Source organism: Zootoca vivipara, chromosome 12, assembly GCF_965207765.1.
Source record: "Zootoca vivipara chromosome 12, rZooViv2.hap1.1, whole genome shotgun sequence".
NCBI lineage: Eukaryota > Metazoa > Chordata > Lepidosauria > Squamata > Lacertidae > Zootoca > Zootoca vivipara.
The window spans coordinates 12,236,538-12,252,128 of NC_142595.1; the positions used below are offsets into that span (position 1 = coordinate 12,236,538).

General features: G+C 47.4%; 1 protein-coding gene across 5 annotated transcripts in view; it reads right to left on the reverse strand.

Annotated features, from left to right (window-relative positions):
- Positions 1-15,591, reverse strand: part of PLEKHM1 (pleckstrin homology and RUN domain containing M1) — a 36,970-nt gene that overhangs the window by 17,126 nt on the left and 4,253 nt on the right. The window contains exons 1-4 of one of the 5 annotated variants that reach the window (XM_035135892.3): positions 12,604-12,819; positions 6,982-7,077; positions 3,487-3,734; positions 2,382-3,008 (exon numbers count right to left, since the gene is read on the reverse strand). In XM_035135892.3, coding sequence (XP_034991783.3) covers positions 2,382-3,008; positions 3,487-3,734; positions 6,982-7,035 — 929 coding nt within the window. In that variant the 5' untranslated portion in view covers positions 7,036-7,077; positions 12,604-12,819. Of the gene's footprint in view, positions 1-2,381; positions 3,009-3,486; positions 3,735-6,981; positions 7,078-8,416; positions 8,437-8,544; positions 8,566-10,851; positions 11,241-12,603; positions 12,820-15,591 lie in introns of those variants that run through there. The other 4 variants (XM_035135891.3, XM_035135894.3, XM_088654923.1 and 1 more) reach the window with 4 other exon arrangements.

The window sequence follows — 15,591 nt, forward strand, 5'->3', positions numbered from 1 at the left end:
CCTATTGCAGTATTTGCTTAACACCAATAAATGTCAAAATGGAAAGCTAGTGTGGCTCTTCCTTCGATACTGGGAATTATCTGCTGAGTTCAAAAAGCTAAAGAGGGTAGAGGAGGTTGTGTTGGGAAAGCTACAACTAAAAAGTTGTAGCTTTGTATACGTGTCAGTAATGGGTGATTTCCTCTGGGATCCACAGCTTCCTCTGGGATCTTAGCTTCACACCACGTATGTATTAGTCATCTAATAGAATGCCTTAAGCACTCTATTAGCACTTTGGCTCACCAAGGTGAATGGTGATTGTGTGGTACCATAATGTTCTGTCTCTCTGGGCTTTTTTACTAGCAGTGCAATCCAAGGTAAAGGTAAAGGGACCCCTGACCATTAGGTCCAGTCGTGACCGACTCTGGGGTTGCGCGCTCATCTCGCATGACAAAGCCGCTTCTGGCGAACCAGAGCAGCACATGGAAACGCCGTTTACCTTCCCGCTGTAGCGGTTCCTATTTATCTACTTGCACTTTGATGTGCTTTCGAACTGCTAGGTTGGCAGGAGCTGGGACCGAGCAACGGGAGCTCACCCCGTCGCAGGGATTCGAACCGCTGACCTTCTGATCAGCAAGCCCTAGGCTCATTGGTTTAACCACAGCGCCACCTGGGTCTGGGCTTTTTTACTAGCAGTGCAATCCTAGGCGTGCTTATTTATTTGAAAAAACACAGTGGGGTTTATTCCCAGGTAAGTACGGTATGTTTTTAGGATTGCAGCTTAGATCAGGATACTGGGCTTAAAAGACAATGACTTCAGCTTCTGCGAACAGTACGGCAACACCTTTTCGGTAATAAACCTCACTATGCTACTCAGAAGCAACTATCTCAATTAGCGCTTTCGCGGTTTTCAATCTGAGAGTATTATTTGAGGCTGAGAAAGCACCTCTCTATTGGCTGTGTAAGTATGTGATCAAGTTCTCTAATTAGTCAAATTTGTGATCTGGACTGGGCTACGCATAATACTGCAAGCCGCCCTGCGATCCTTGGATGAAGGGCGACCTATAAATTTAATAAAACAAAAAGAAAGAAACTCTGACCACTCAACCTGGTAGAAATATCATGTTAACAGATTCAAAACCAGACATCGCATGCCAACTGTGGGCAAGCCCCTTGTCCATTGGCTGCACTGCTGTGATGTCACGGACCATTCCAAGCAGAGAGTTGAAAACTGGAAGTGGAACGTATGTTCATCGGGGAGTTGGGGACACTTCATATATACTCAAAGGGGCAGGAAATGCCTGACAAAGAGGTCTAACAATATCAGAGCAACTTTCTGTTAGGTAGGGGAAGAAGGTTGGTTTCCATACATTAATCCAGCCTTCTATGCATGATTTTAATAATATGCTGTTATCCACCTGGAACCTCCCAGGTTCACCAAGATAAAGATTAGGAAAAAATAAAATAAACTCATTGCCAAAGTAAGATATGGTAAGGTCTAGGCGAAATCTGGTTTTCAATATCGTTATATAAAGGTATAATAAAGGTAAAGGACCCCTGGACGATTAAGTCCAGTCAAAGGCGACTCTGGGGTTGCGGCACTCATCTCACTTTCAGGCCGAGGGAGCCGGCATTTGTCCACAGACAGCTTTCCGGGTCATGTGGCCAGCATGACTAAACCACTTCTGGCGCAACAAAACACCATGACGGAAACCAGAGCGCACGGAAACGCCATTTACCTTCTTGCCACAGATGTACCTATTTATCTAATTGCACTGGCGTGCTTTTCAACTGCTAGGTTGGCAGAAGCTGGGACACAGCAATGGGAACTCACTCCGTCGCAGGGATTTGAACCGCTGACCTTCTGATCGGCAAGCCCAAGAGGCTCAGTGGTGATATATCACCAGCTGAATACTGTGATATGCTGATATATCATGAGGTCTGGAATGTATCTCGGTGGCTTCTCCCTCCCCACCTTAGAAACGGCTGAGATACATTGCCCAGTTCCAATGAGCAAGCCCCCGTACCATTCTGGCTCATGCAAGCTGGACGGGCATGGGGGCTTCCTTAAACTGCTCAACTGTGGGGTGGGAAGCCTCCTGCCCCCCCAACTGTGCAAGCCCCAATGCATCTCTGGTTTGCGCAAGAAGGAGGGGCAGGCAGGTAGGCAGACAGAGCCCAAGAACGTGCTTGCCCCAAACCTTCTCAGGCTCCAACCGCCTGCCTGCCTGCGGCTTTGCTGTCTGCAGGCAATTTGACCTAGGAATACATCCATGACTCCCTGCCCACCGTGATGCATTGCTAGCTCAGACTGTCTGAAACCGGTATCAGGATCTGAACACCAGTTTACCAATACATCACCCAGCTCTAATGAGGTCTGGCCCTTTCCTTCGCATACTCACTCTTGGAGGGACTGGTCCAAGTCTTCTGCTGTTGCCACGCCAAGTTCAGCGTCCTCCGAGATGGGCTCCTCACCCCTGTCCGCATTCTGCGTGGCAGCAGATGTCCCAGGGGGAAGGCCGTCGGAGCCGAGGCTGGAGGACAGCTGTGAAGAACCTGTTGTGCTGATGCTCAGGTCGGATGCTGTGAGTTTCTCTGCCTGTTGGCTTTTGGCGGCGGGCAAGAGTGCTGGGGAAGCCTCGGCGTCATCCGAGCCAGAAGACAGCGAGAGGGAGCCCAGCGATTCTTTCCTCCGGGGCTCCAAACTCACAAGCGGCTCTGAGGCTGGGCAAAGTCCCGACAGGGATAGAGGCGTGAACGTCCATTCGTTCAAGACTGCCGACTTGTAGGAGAGGTCGAAAGCCAAGGAGGACAAGCCTTGCAGGTAAGTGAGAAGGAACTCAACCTCCTCGGTGTCCAGAAGCAGGGCTGGGGAATGGTAATACTCGTAGAGGTGGGCTTTCTCGTGGAGCAAGAGCTTCAGGTAGCATTCCATCAGGCCGTCATTCAGCGCCAGCCTTAGCCAAGCACGGCAGCGGCCCACGTCTGTGTTGATGAAGTCCAGGTGTTCCAGCTCAGAAATGATGTTTCTGGAGAAAAGTAAAGAGAGAAGCAGGAAAGGGGGAGAGAGCACAAGGCCCATTAATGCTGCAGCTCTGAAGGACCTCGGAAAGGGGGGGTTGTTTAAAAACCAGAAGCTTTTTTATCCCCCATTCCTCCTCTGACCTGTCTTCATTGTCCCACCCCACCCCAAAGCCTTCCTCTTCTGAGGCTCCCCTTTGAGGTTCTCCGACAGAGACCTCCAGCCACTCCTCATGGTCCAGCCAGCCCCTGACACTTTTTTGCCTATATCTGCCTAAATTCCTAGCAGGACTTTCAAGAAGAGATGAGAGGTCCCTCCATCAGCCACACCCCCTTGAACTTTGGTTATCCACCGTAAGCAGAAATCTCACATTTGCATCTCACTGCCCGACTCCATCCCCAGCAATGTTCAAACACGTAATACCAGCCGATTTTGCTGATGGCTGTAATCTCCACCCTCAAAAGCAGCTGTCTTCCCCACCTCACCTGTGTGTGATAGTTTTCAGCAGGGCCCAAAAGGCTGGCTGGGGAAGGGGCAGGCGGCCGCCAAATTTTCTCCCTTTTGCTCCCGATTCTGCCTTGATGTGCTTGGCCTTCAAGCCATGCACAAACACTGCTTCGAGGGCACAGCAGAGGGTGTTCGCATCTCCATCGTCACTGGTTACGAGGGCGTCGGAGGTCACGTAATGTTTCTGCAGCGCTTTGATGGAGTTCACCAGATGTGTCTTGATCAACTAGGGTAGCACAAAACAGAGGCTGTATTAGGTTAGGGCCAAGATTAAAGAAAGCCCTCCTCCCTAAGGATATTGCCAAAATGTTGAGGACAGCAGGAAGGGCTCAATTGTAGCGCACTGTGTTAAGAGCCGAAGGGTGGCTAAAATGTTTAAAACAGATAATAAATGTTGGAAACGTAAAGAAAAAAGAGGGTACCTTTTACCATGTGTGGTGGGAATGTAAGAAAGTGAAGGACTTCTGGGAAATGATTTATAATGGGATGAAAAAAATGTTGAAATATACATTTGTTAAAAAACCAGAAGCCCTTCTATTGGGTATTGTGGGTACAGAAATTCATAAGAATGAGAAAAAAAGTTTTTATATGCGATAACTGCAGCAAGGATACTATTAGCCCAAAAATGGAAACAAGAAGAAATACCAACTAAAGAAGAATGGCAAGAGAAACTGATGAACTATGCTGAGATGGCGAGACTAACAGGGAAAATTCGGAACCAGCAGGACCAGACTTTCCTAAAGGAATGGAAGAAGTTTTTGATATATTTGGAAAGCAATTGCAAGCAATTGACATCGCTTGTAGGGTTAAAAGAAGTTTTGTAAGGAGCAATTTATAAATTATTGTGAAAAGAATTATAAATAGATGTATTAGAAATTTGAATTTATAGCAATAATAATAGTAACAAAATGCATAATTGGAAAGACTTTAGAAAACCATCAGTCAAGGTTGAAGGAAGTCTTAGGCTGTGATAGCCAAAAAATTTGAAATGATGTTTAAAAGGATGTTATGCGGGAAAATATGTGTAAAAATTAATAAAAAATATTTTTTTAAAAAAATCTGAACGGTTGAGAAGAGGATTGTGAAGCTAAGGCTATAAACACAAGGTGCTATTTATGTACTATTTCAGACCTACGTAGTCATATGATCAGATTCAAGTTACCTAAACTACGTCTGTTTGAGCAACAAACAGATTGTAGGTGGAGCAATAAATGTGAGAATATCAGCGCCCCTGAAGCAATGGCACTGATTATAGCTCAGTAGGTTAGATCATGGTGCTGGTGATGCCAAGGTTGCAGGTTTTATCCCTGTATGGGACAGGTGCATATTCCTGCATTGCAGGGGGTTGGACTAGATGATCCTCAGGTTCCCTTCCAACTCTACAATTCTATGATTAAGGAGATATCACAACTTGATATTGAAATTACCTGTTAACATTTTCCTTCTGGTGTTGTCATCTTACAGCTGATCATGCCCATCCGCAATACTTACAAGATCTACATTTTCCAACTATGCCTTCCCCATGGCAAAAGAGGATGGTCAGAGGAGGAGATTATTTGTATATTATTTACTATACTGTCCATGGGCTGAAAACCCTACAAGTAGTTTTCTATCCAAGTTGTTGTAGACCTTTTCTGTGCTTTCAGGTTTTATAAAGATTTGCTTCCTGTTGTTGAATCATGATAAAAATATGGTGCCAGCAGAAAAAGAATATTTTTACACAACTTGACATAAATTTCTCCAGGCTGCTGTTATTGCCTTTTTTATTTAAGCCTACTGGTAAACACCTTCTGCTTCCTCCATTTGTATACAGCGGTACCTCGCAAGACGAAATTAATTCGTTCCACGAGTCGTTAAGTGTTGCGATAATTTCGTCTTGCGAAGCGCAGTTTCCCATAGGAATGTATTGAAATGTAATTCATGCGTTCCTATGGGGGGGAAGCGCAAAAAAGGCGCCGACTCACCCGCCACGGCCGGAAGTTTTTCAGGGGGAAGCAGGAGGAGGGCCAGGGAGAGGCTCCCTCCCTCCTTCCCCAGCAGCTGGACCCTCACACCCAACCAGCCAGCCAGCCTGTTCGCGTGCAGGCAGGCAGGCTTAAGGTGAGTGAGGGGGGATCCGGCTGCTGCGGAAGCGCGAGGCAGCCGGGCTCCGGGCGATGGCGGCGGAGGAAGCGTGAGGCGGCCAGGCTCTCGGTCTGACTTCCTTTTCGCGGCGCCCTGCTTCGTCTTGCGAAGTTCTCTATGGCACGGCCATAGAAAACTTCGTCTTGCGAGTCTGCCAAAAAATCGCTAAACGTTTTCGTCTTGCGATTTTTTCGTGGTTCGTCTAGCGAGGTACCATTGTACCTCAATTACTGTACTTTGGAGTATTTGGTTGAAATTAATTTTCCTCTGTTTGGGATCTCATACTGGATTGAACTACAATAATCTTGAATTAGTGATGTATGGAAGTGAGAGCTGGACCATAAAGAAGGCTGATCGCCGAAGAATTGATGCTTTTGAATTATGGTGCTGGAGGAGACTCTTGACAGTCCCATGGACTGCAAGAAGATCAAACCTATCCATTCTTCAGGAAATCAGCCCTGAGTGCTCACTGGAAGGACAGATCCTGAAGCTGAGGCTCCAATACTTTGGCCACCTCATGAGAAGAGAAGAATCCTTGGAAAAGACCCTGATGTTGGGAAAGATTGAGGGCACTAGGAGAAGGGGACGACAGAGGACGAGATGGTTGGACAGTGTTTTCGAAGCTACGAACATGAGTTTGACCAAACTGCGGGAGGCAGTGCAAGACAGGAGTGCCTGGCGTGCTATGGTCCATGGGGTCACGAAGAGTCGGACACGACTAAACAACAACAACAATCTTGAATTAGCCTTGAGGATCTTAAAAAGAAGAAATGAGCATCTGTTTAGAAGAAAAGTAATTGAAGGAAGTCGGTAGGCTTAGGTTGGAGAAGAAATTAGGGAATGGGATGTGTAAGGAAGAGAGAAATTATAGAAATGCTGGCAACGGTCAATAATGCCAGTGTCCTGGGGTAGCCCAGTTGGCAGAGCATGAGACTCTTGATCTCAGGATTGTGGGTTTGAGTCCCACGTTGGGCTAAAGAATCCTGCATTGAAGGGGGTTGGCATAGATGACCCTTGGGAGTCCCAGCTCTACAATTCTGTGATTCTATGAAAACCAGGGAGGGGAGGCAATGTTCCGTGTTCAGAATGAATCTCATAGCAGGTTGTGGATGACTCAAGAAGGGCTGAGCTTGACTGTCACCATCCATGGCTGTTGAAACGGGGGCCTTCTCTCCACGGAACAGATGGAAAGGGATCATGAGACATGCCTGTTCAAGCATCCAGCCTCCACTTCCAAGTGATACTCAGCCCTTCCTCTGGAAAGCCCTGGAAATGTTTCACAGCCACTTGACATCCCTATGGCCAGTGAAGCCTCACCTCCATAGGCCAGCTCGGCTGTAATTATTTACCTGGGTAACTTCTCGGGGCCGGCATCCATTCTCAGCTTTGTGGTTGGAATGCATATCTATTGCTGCTTCTGCCCAGTTCCGGAATCACATGGTAACCTGAGGAAAAAGCAAACAGGAAGAAAATCAAACACCACCATCCTGACCTCTGTGATGATTAGTCTGGAATGCCCACCACATAACAGTCATATGAGCAGAGTTGGAGACCAGAGGCCAGCTAGGACAGCCTTCCTCCAACCTGATGCTCTCCAGATGCTACAACTCCCATCAGCATCTTAGGGGACCAAGCAACCAGGGAGCTGGCCATGAGTGCGAAACACACCCCTCAAAAGTTGTGAGACAAGTCCCCCGAGCCCAGTTCCCTTCTCGAATTAGGCCAGGGAACCTAGGTCCTTCCTGCTTCTTCTACAGGCTCAGGGAGCTCAGCTCATGGCAGGCGCCTAGAATCACAGAATTGTAGAGCTGGAGGGGAACCTGAGGGTCATCTAGTCCAACCCCGGGCGACACAGGAATCTCAGCTAAAGCATCCATGACGGATGGCTGCCTAGCCTTTGCTTTAAAACCTCCAATGGAGGAGATTTGGGCCTTATATCTGATCTAGAATCACAGACCTGAAAGCAACCAAAAGGCCATTCAGTTGAAGCCCCTGAGGGGAAGCAGCATTGCCCACCCAGAACCTCCCCACTCCAAAGATCAGGCTACACAACCCAGAAGAGCCCATAACACCAGATACGGAGAGCAGGTGAGCTGCAGAAAGGTGCTAACTGAGCAATGCCGCTAGGCGGCTCAAGCAAGCGAGCCAAGCTGCATGCAACTCATCCCATCAGGACAGCGGCCCGTTGGACCACAGGGACCAATTTCCTTCTCAGAGCCGCACGATCATTCAGCAGGGTCCTAGAATGAGCAGCCACTATCCACTAAGCCTTCACAAGAGACAAAGATGGAAGAAAGAGATAACCCCGGCCAGAGAAGAATGGCAAACCAAGCTGATGGACCATGCCGACATGGCAAAATTACCGGTAACTAGGAAGCTCAGAAAAAAAGAAGACAAGAACTTTAAAAAAGAATGGGAAAAGTTTATAATTTACTTACAAGACCACTGTAAGCAGGTTAAAACATTAGCAGGTTTTAACCACAATTGTAAAGTAATGGAAAGTATGGATAATTTAGAAGGATAAAAATTTGGATAAGTATTGATATGCAGTTGTAAATCTAATCATTAAGACCCATGGAAGAGATTAGGGTGGGGGTGGGGAGTCAGGAGATTCAGAGTAATCTCGATATTTGGATTTTGAATTGTTTTTTGTTGTATGTTTATACGTCTTAAAATCCAATCTTTTTATATATAAAAAAAGACTTCACAAGAGAAACTTGAGCAGAATGGTGCACAGCCCTCCACCCACAGAGGAACGTGGCAAAGTGCTCAATATTATATTACCGGTAGTAGTCTCCCTTCCGCTTCCTAGCAAGTCCCTTTACCAGCCACGGCAGCCAGGATGCAAGCAACTGCGCTTCACGGCTATTAATCTACCCCCAAACTGACACGGCAGATGCACAAACACCAACCTGCTCCGTGAGGAGTTAGCGGACAGCCTGGGCAGGAGCAAGCGAGTCCAAGCAGTGAGAGGACAGTCACGGACAAAAGCTGCCTAGCTGCCAGGGGAGACGGGGCAGGAGGGGAGAGTGTAAGCGCCTTGCCTCTACGCTAGGCTTGTCACAAGACCTGCTGAACTCTGAACGCTGCAATTTTAAAAGCTAAGCACAGCAACCACAAAGCCACAGCTCTCTTAACCTCTGATCTACATATTTATCGGACAGTCCAGGGAGACAAAAACAAGCCCCCAGCTCCTCTCGTCATTTTGCACCAACTTGAATTTCCTCCCGTGGAAAATTGAGAGAGGTGGAGGCGTCCCCAGGGTTAGACCTGCGGCCCCCAGAATCCCAGATCAACACCTCCGCCCCATCCACACCCTGGTTTGCCATGTTGGAGTCACATTCCCCCATGCCTAAATAACATTGCAAATTTCTTAGCTGGCCGAGAGACCTGGATTGTTCAGAGTTAGGGCCCTAGCCCAATAGCAGGACACATATTTTCATGAGGATGGAGCCCAGAATTTTGGGTAGGAGGGCTGTGAAAGTCCCTGCACGACACCTTGGAAATCCACTGCTAGTCAGACCAGGTGGTACTGGGGGGAGACAGGCCATTGTGGAAAGAAAGCAACTGCTTACAACTATTTTCACACAGATTCCGGGACCTGCAATGGTGTGGCAGCTCCACAGTCCAGCGCAGGAAATCATGGCACGAGTGTGTCTCTGAGCATGCACAGAATGCCTTCTCCCAGCTGATATACGCCGCCTCCACTCGTCTGGAGCAGGCCGGACGGTGCAACTTTCAAATTATGCCGTGTTCTGAAATGCTTTCGCTTTGAAGGCAACCTAAAGCGCAACAGTTCTGAACAGCTGAGGCTTAGAGAGCCTTCAAGGCGGAAGCATTTCAGATTGCAGTACAATCTCGTGCACAGGCCAAGATATAAAAGTTGCACTGCTCCACATGGCTCCGGGACACTTTCCTTTGCTGCTTTCAGTGGCTTAGTTGGACAGCTATTTCGTTTTACAGCCCTTTCTAGCCACGAGAACCCAGCGCTGCACAGACAGCGCAAATCCGATAAAAAGCAACTAAAAACATCCCAGTACAAACACACAAAAACCCTGTTCTCAATTCCATGGTTCAGCCTTGGAACATGATGAGAAGTGTGTGCTTTCTCCTCACTAAATAACTAAATATAAGCTGGGCCCCAAATGGCTCCTTAAACCAGGGTTACCGTTGCCAAAACGGAATGTCTAGTCGCCATTTTGGGCCAGACAGCACAAAAGTCATATTTTTCCAATACGACTTTTTGGTTCCTGAAATTCGTTCTGATTGTGCAGATAAAATATAACGGATGGAATTCTGCAGGATGTGTTGCTAGTGTGCGAAAACAGTCAAGATTCAAGGTATGCACCTCCAGATGGTGGAGGCGTCCTGCGCCATTCTGAAGCCCGGGCATCTTCACTTGGTTGCAAGGGGCTGGTAGGCAGGTGCAAAATGCGCCTGGCGAATTTTGAACACTGGCTCTGTGTGAATTTGGCTTTCAGAATGGGGTCTGGAGCCCACATTCTGACTCCCAAGTCTGGATCCGTGTGGGGCACTCTTACAAAGGAAGTTTACACATGCAGGCATATACATACAAGGGGATTGTTGACAGGATCCTACCATGGCCACCGCTTGCCGTCGGCACGCAGAGCCTTTCCTGCTGTTCCTGACAAATGGTTAATGACCGTTGCCTCGCTACTTCCCATAACAGAAAACCTGGGCGATTGCTGACTAGAAATGTTTCTCCTCCCCGTTCCCAAAAGTCTCTTCACAAACAAACCCTGGAAGAAAAGACGGGGCTTGTGTGGGGAAGGGAGAGGCGGTGTGGAATCTTGCCGAAGGAAGGCATTTCACAGCTGGGAAACATAAAGCAATAGGGCCGCTCACACAGATTTAAGTTCTCTCAGCTGTTCTTAGTAAATACGCATCGAAACGCAGCACACTGAGAGCACAGGGGCTGCCCTGGCCTGGTTCAAATCTCGCTCGTGTACATTAGAGCAGCTGGAATAAAATCAAGGGCACACAATTGCTTGAACGCCCTGGTCTCAAGAACAGAATCCTCAATGCACAAGCCCACTTCTTTCAAGCAGCTTAAAAAAATGAACAAACTCTAAAACAACAGGTAGATATATATATACAGCATACTCCCAAAAAGCACATATAAAGTGTGCTATGTAGGCACAATTATGACACGGAGGCATAGTTGTGCAAGGATATATTTTGGCATTCCACCCACTCACCGCGATATTATCCATGAGGGAGCCACATCTATGTTAAAGCAGGCTGCTAGATCCAGAAGCCACTAGTATTCTCCAGAAATCTGAAAACTGTCAGCCAGATCGCTCCTTTCTTTTAAGACAAAAGGCGGCTGTGAGCAGTTGACAGACTCCCAAGTCATCGTCATGAGACGCAAGGTTATAAGCAACAATAGGCAAGTCACATTGTGACTAAGTCGGAACCTGGAAACTTAAAAGCTATTCATCTCTGGGACGTAAACACTTTGTTCCGTGCAACGTGAATGATGAGACTTTTCCTCCCCACCTGACCGGTGCTGTGTTCCCACATTTGGGGTCTTTATCTGGGATGCTGACAAATGAAACGTCTGCATAGCTGCCAAGTTTTCCCATTTCTCACGAGGAAGCCTATTCAGCATAAGGGAATTTCCCTTAAAAAAAGGGAGAACTTGGCAGCTATGGACGTCTGTAAGCTTGGAATGTCTATGGTGATGATTTCTGAAGAAGCTGAGAAAGCTTTACAAAGTCACCTGCTGGGTGAACACTATGTGGTTCTCCCCCTTTCATATCCTGCCCAACCTATGCAAAGAGAAAGAGGCAGGCAGGCAGGCAGGCAGGCAGGCAGGCAGGCAGACCCCCCTCTGTCGAGATATCATGTCTCAACAGGTGGGAATGCCTTGCAGACAGCAGCAGCGCCTGGAGACAACCAGCCAGGTCAAGTTTCCTTAGCAGTGGCCAGAGGAGGAATGACCACTGGGAGGAGCGCAGAAAGAAGAAACGCCGTGGTGCATTTGCAGCAGCAAAACTGGATGTCTTCATCTGCCCCAGCTGCAACGAAACATGTCTCTCCTTTATTGGTGTCTACAGCCATATCAGGTGCTATAACGTTCCAATGGTTTGACTTCACTCTCCCCCAAGGGACGCTCTTCCATTGTCTCCCGAGACAGACGGATGCCAACCAACATGTGGATTCCAGAGGGTTTATAACAGGATTCAAAGGAAGCAAGTTTTGAGTGTATGAGAACCCAAATTCAATCCCCAGTATTTGCAACAGACCTCTGAATGAGATCATGGAACGCTGCTGCCAGTCGTCGTCTACTACTACTACTACTGCTACTACTACTAATGATAATATAGCATAAGTAGGTGGCAGAAGGCATGAAGAATAGGACACCCAACTTAAAAGGCTGAGCCTTTGGCCCAGAAAATTAAAGACATTTCACTAAAACTTCCTGATGACAAAGAGCAGTTCAGAACTCGAACAGGTTAAACAAAGGAATCTCCTCTCTCAAGTTTTTTTAAACACAGTGGTACCTTGGTTCTTGAACCATCCGTTCCAGGAGTCCGTTTGACTCGCGAAACGGTTCGAAAACCAAGGCACGGCTTCCGATTGGCTGTGGGAGCTTCCTGCACTCAAGCGGAAGCTGTGTCAGATGTTCGGCTTCCGAAAAACATTAGCAAACCGGAACACTCACTTCCGGGTTTGCGGCGTTCGGGAGCCGTTCGTGAACTGAGGTACCACTGTAAAAGGTTCAGCAAATACATGTCAGAGATACTTCTCAGATTCGCAGTAAGGCTAACTAAATCAATGAATCACTATTCCTCATATTAAGTGCCCCCCCTCCAAGGCCAAAGCCCAGGCACCGCCATGGCCTTTAGGAAGGATTTCTGCCACGCCTGCTCCCTTCAGTCCTCCACAGCACCCTCACCCCATCAAAATTTGACCGCTGACATTAAAAAGATATTGTACAGGCGTACCTGCTACCTCTGAGGTTGTTCTTTGTTGCCACCGCCCATGGCAGGAGCAGCAATCCACAGCAGGTGAGGAAGGACCGTCCACCCGTTTCTTACTAGCCAGCGTGACAAATACTTCAGTGGCTTGTGAATGAGGAACATCTCATTCCCCATCACCTGCTCGGGGAGGCCATTATGAAATGAGTGAGATTCCATCTGCGTGAGCCGTTGGGCCCTAAAGGGAATATTTCAAAATTCAACTTGCAGCCAGCTCATCCACGTCGGCAACACAATTTCTGCACCGTAAACGTGCCTGCTGTTGCAAGCCTGCAGGAACTGCACTCATTTTGGAAGAAACTCTCTGCTTTCTTCACTGCTGCGGAAAACAATGGTCAACACATTTTGGGAAGCAGGGAGCTGTGCCCTTCCTCCTCCAAGCCAGCTTTTGCACCACTGGCATGACATACCCTCCACAAGCATTCAGGCCCTTTGCTTGCGGCAATGCTCACCCTGTTGGCATTCCTCATGACAGAAAGCACAGGGGGCGAGCTATTCCCCGGCCACCTCTAAGCTTTCATGAGCCCAAGCTGGGCAGGCTGCCTTAACTATGGGGCATGGCAGCGGAGAGGGAAGGGGAAAGCATTTTCAGCATTTTCCCATGATCCTCGATTGCCATGCCCCCTTTGGCACGAGAAATGATCCAAAACGATATATAACGAAATGGGAAAAAAGTTTACAATAGCTTTTGTTTAAAAACTAGAAGCGTTTTTTATTAGGAATTGCAGGTACCGAGAGCTCAAAGGAGCAGAAAAGACTCTTTATGTACAGAACAAACGCCACTTGGGTGCTACTAACCCAGAGATGGAAAGACAAGGTCTCAACCAGAGAGGAAGGGCAAACCAAGCTGATGGACTATGCCGAAATGGCAAAACTGACTGGAAAACTCAGGAACCAGGAGACAAAAACTTTACTAAAGAATGGGGAAAATTTGTAAGTTATCTAGGAGACCACTGTAAGCAGATGGAAACATTGGGAGGATTTTGATTTCGCTTGTAGCGTAACAACTACCATGGACAATACGGATTGACATAAAAGTTAGGGTTTGGAAGAAGATGGGGTTTTAAATGTTTAAAATGGGACTCCGTGGAGGGGGTGGGGGTGGGGAGTCGTGAGATTCGGAGTAATCTCTGTATATGGATACAGTGGTACCTCTGGTTAATAACTTAATTCGTTCCGGAGGTCCGTTCTTAACCTGAAACTGTTCTTAACCTGAAGCACCACTTTAGCTAATGGGGCCTCCTGCTGCCGCCGCACAATTTCTGTTCTCATCCTGAAGCAAAGTTCTTAACCTGAGGTACTATTTCTGGGTTAGTGGAGTTTGTAAACCTGAAGCATTTGTAACCTGAAGCGTTTGTAACCTGAGGTACCAGGTTTGGATTTTTATAACTTTGTATTGGTTTTAAAAAAAGATTGCACAGAGAGAGAGAGAAATGATCCAAAACATTTTAGTAGCATGGAACATGTACTGAGAACGGGAGCAAAAGGAGGGATGGGGAGTTATGGGGAGGCCCTGATTTGACCCTTGTGGTCCCTTCCAACTCTACAAAATAGCGGGGGAGAGAAGGCAGGCAAAATGCGAGGGAGATAGTGAAAGATACAGGAAATGGAATGCATATTTCCAAAAAAATAGCAAGGAGAGACAAGAGGGCCTTCTTAAACGAGCAATGCAAAGAAATAGAGGGAAACAACAGAATGGGAAAAACCAGAGATCTGTTCAAGAAAATAGGAGATATGAAAGGAACATTTTGTACAAAGATTACCATAATAAAGGTCAAAAGTGGAAAGGACCTAACAGAAGCAGAAGACATCAAGAAGAGGTGGCAAGAATACACAGAGGAATTTTACCAGAAAGATATGGAGGTCTTGTACACCCCAGGTAGTGTGGTTGCTGACCTTGAGCCAGACATCCTGGAGAGTGAAGTCAAATGGGCCTTAGAAAGCACTGCTAATAACAAGGCCAGTGGAAGTGATGATATTCCAGCTGAACTATCTTGCTCTATAGGCCAAGGGAGCCGGCGTTTGTCCGCAGACAGCTTCCGGGTCATGTGGCCAGCATGACAAAGCTGCTTCTGGCAAACCAGAGCAGTGCACGGAAATGCCGTTTACCTTCCCGTCGGAGCGGTACCTATTTATCTACTTGCACTTTGACATGCTTTCGAACTGCTAGGTTGGCAGGAGCAGGGACTGAGCAACGGGAGCTCACCCCATTGCAGGGATTTGAACCGCTGACCTTCTGATCAGCAAGCCCTAGACTCTGTGGTTTAACCCACAGTGCCACCTGGGTCTTGTGGAATCAGGGAGAGGGTCAATTGCCCTTCTGTGGTCCCAGTCTGGATTGGGCTGCCTGCAGCTGTTTGTGTTTTTTTTTAATTATTATTAAGAAACATCAAAATAAGTTTGACATTTCATGTAATGTCCAGTTTGGTCATGAAGAGAACAGAGAAAAAGCCCTTTTCAGGGGGTGGGAACCCACTTGCAATTAGGTAATTAAACACCTCTGCTCATCTGACCTGTCAAAAGTAAATGATCCCTCCTCCTTCACTCTTTACAGGTTACAAAGGTTTAGGTCAATGATGGTCAAACCTGGCCCTCCAGCTGTTTGGGGACTACAATTCCCATCCTCCTTGACCACTGGGTCCTGTTAGCTAGGGATGATGGGAGTTGTAGTCCCAAAACAGCTGGAGGGCCAAGTTTGGCCATCACTGGTTTAGGTGATAAATGCCCAAATTATCAGGTAAACCCTCCAACAAGAGCAACAAGCAGTATTTTTGCACAGTGAGGAAATCAATTATGTTGGCCATGACAACTTTTGTCCTCTTGGCGGCAAATTTCCCAACCTCTGAGATTGTAAAAGCTCATACAGTCATACCTTGGTTTAAGTACGCTTTGGTGTGAGAACTTTCAGTTTAAGTACTCCGCGGACCCGTCTGGAACGGATTAATCCACTTTCCA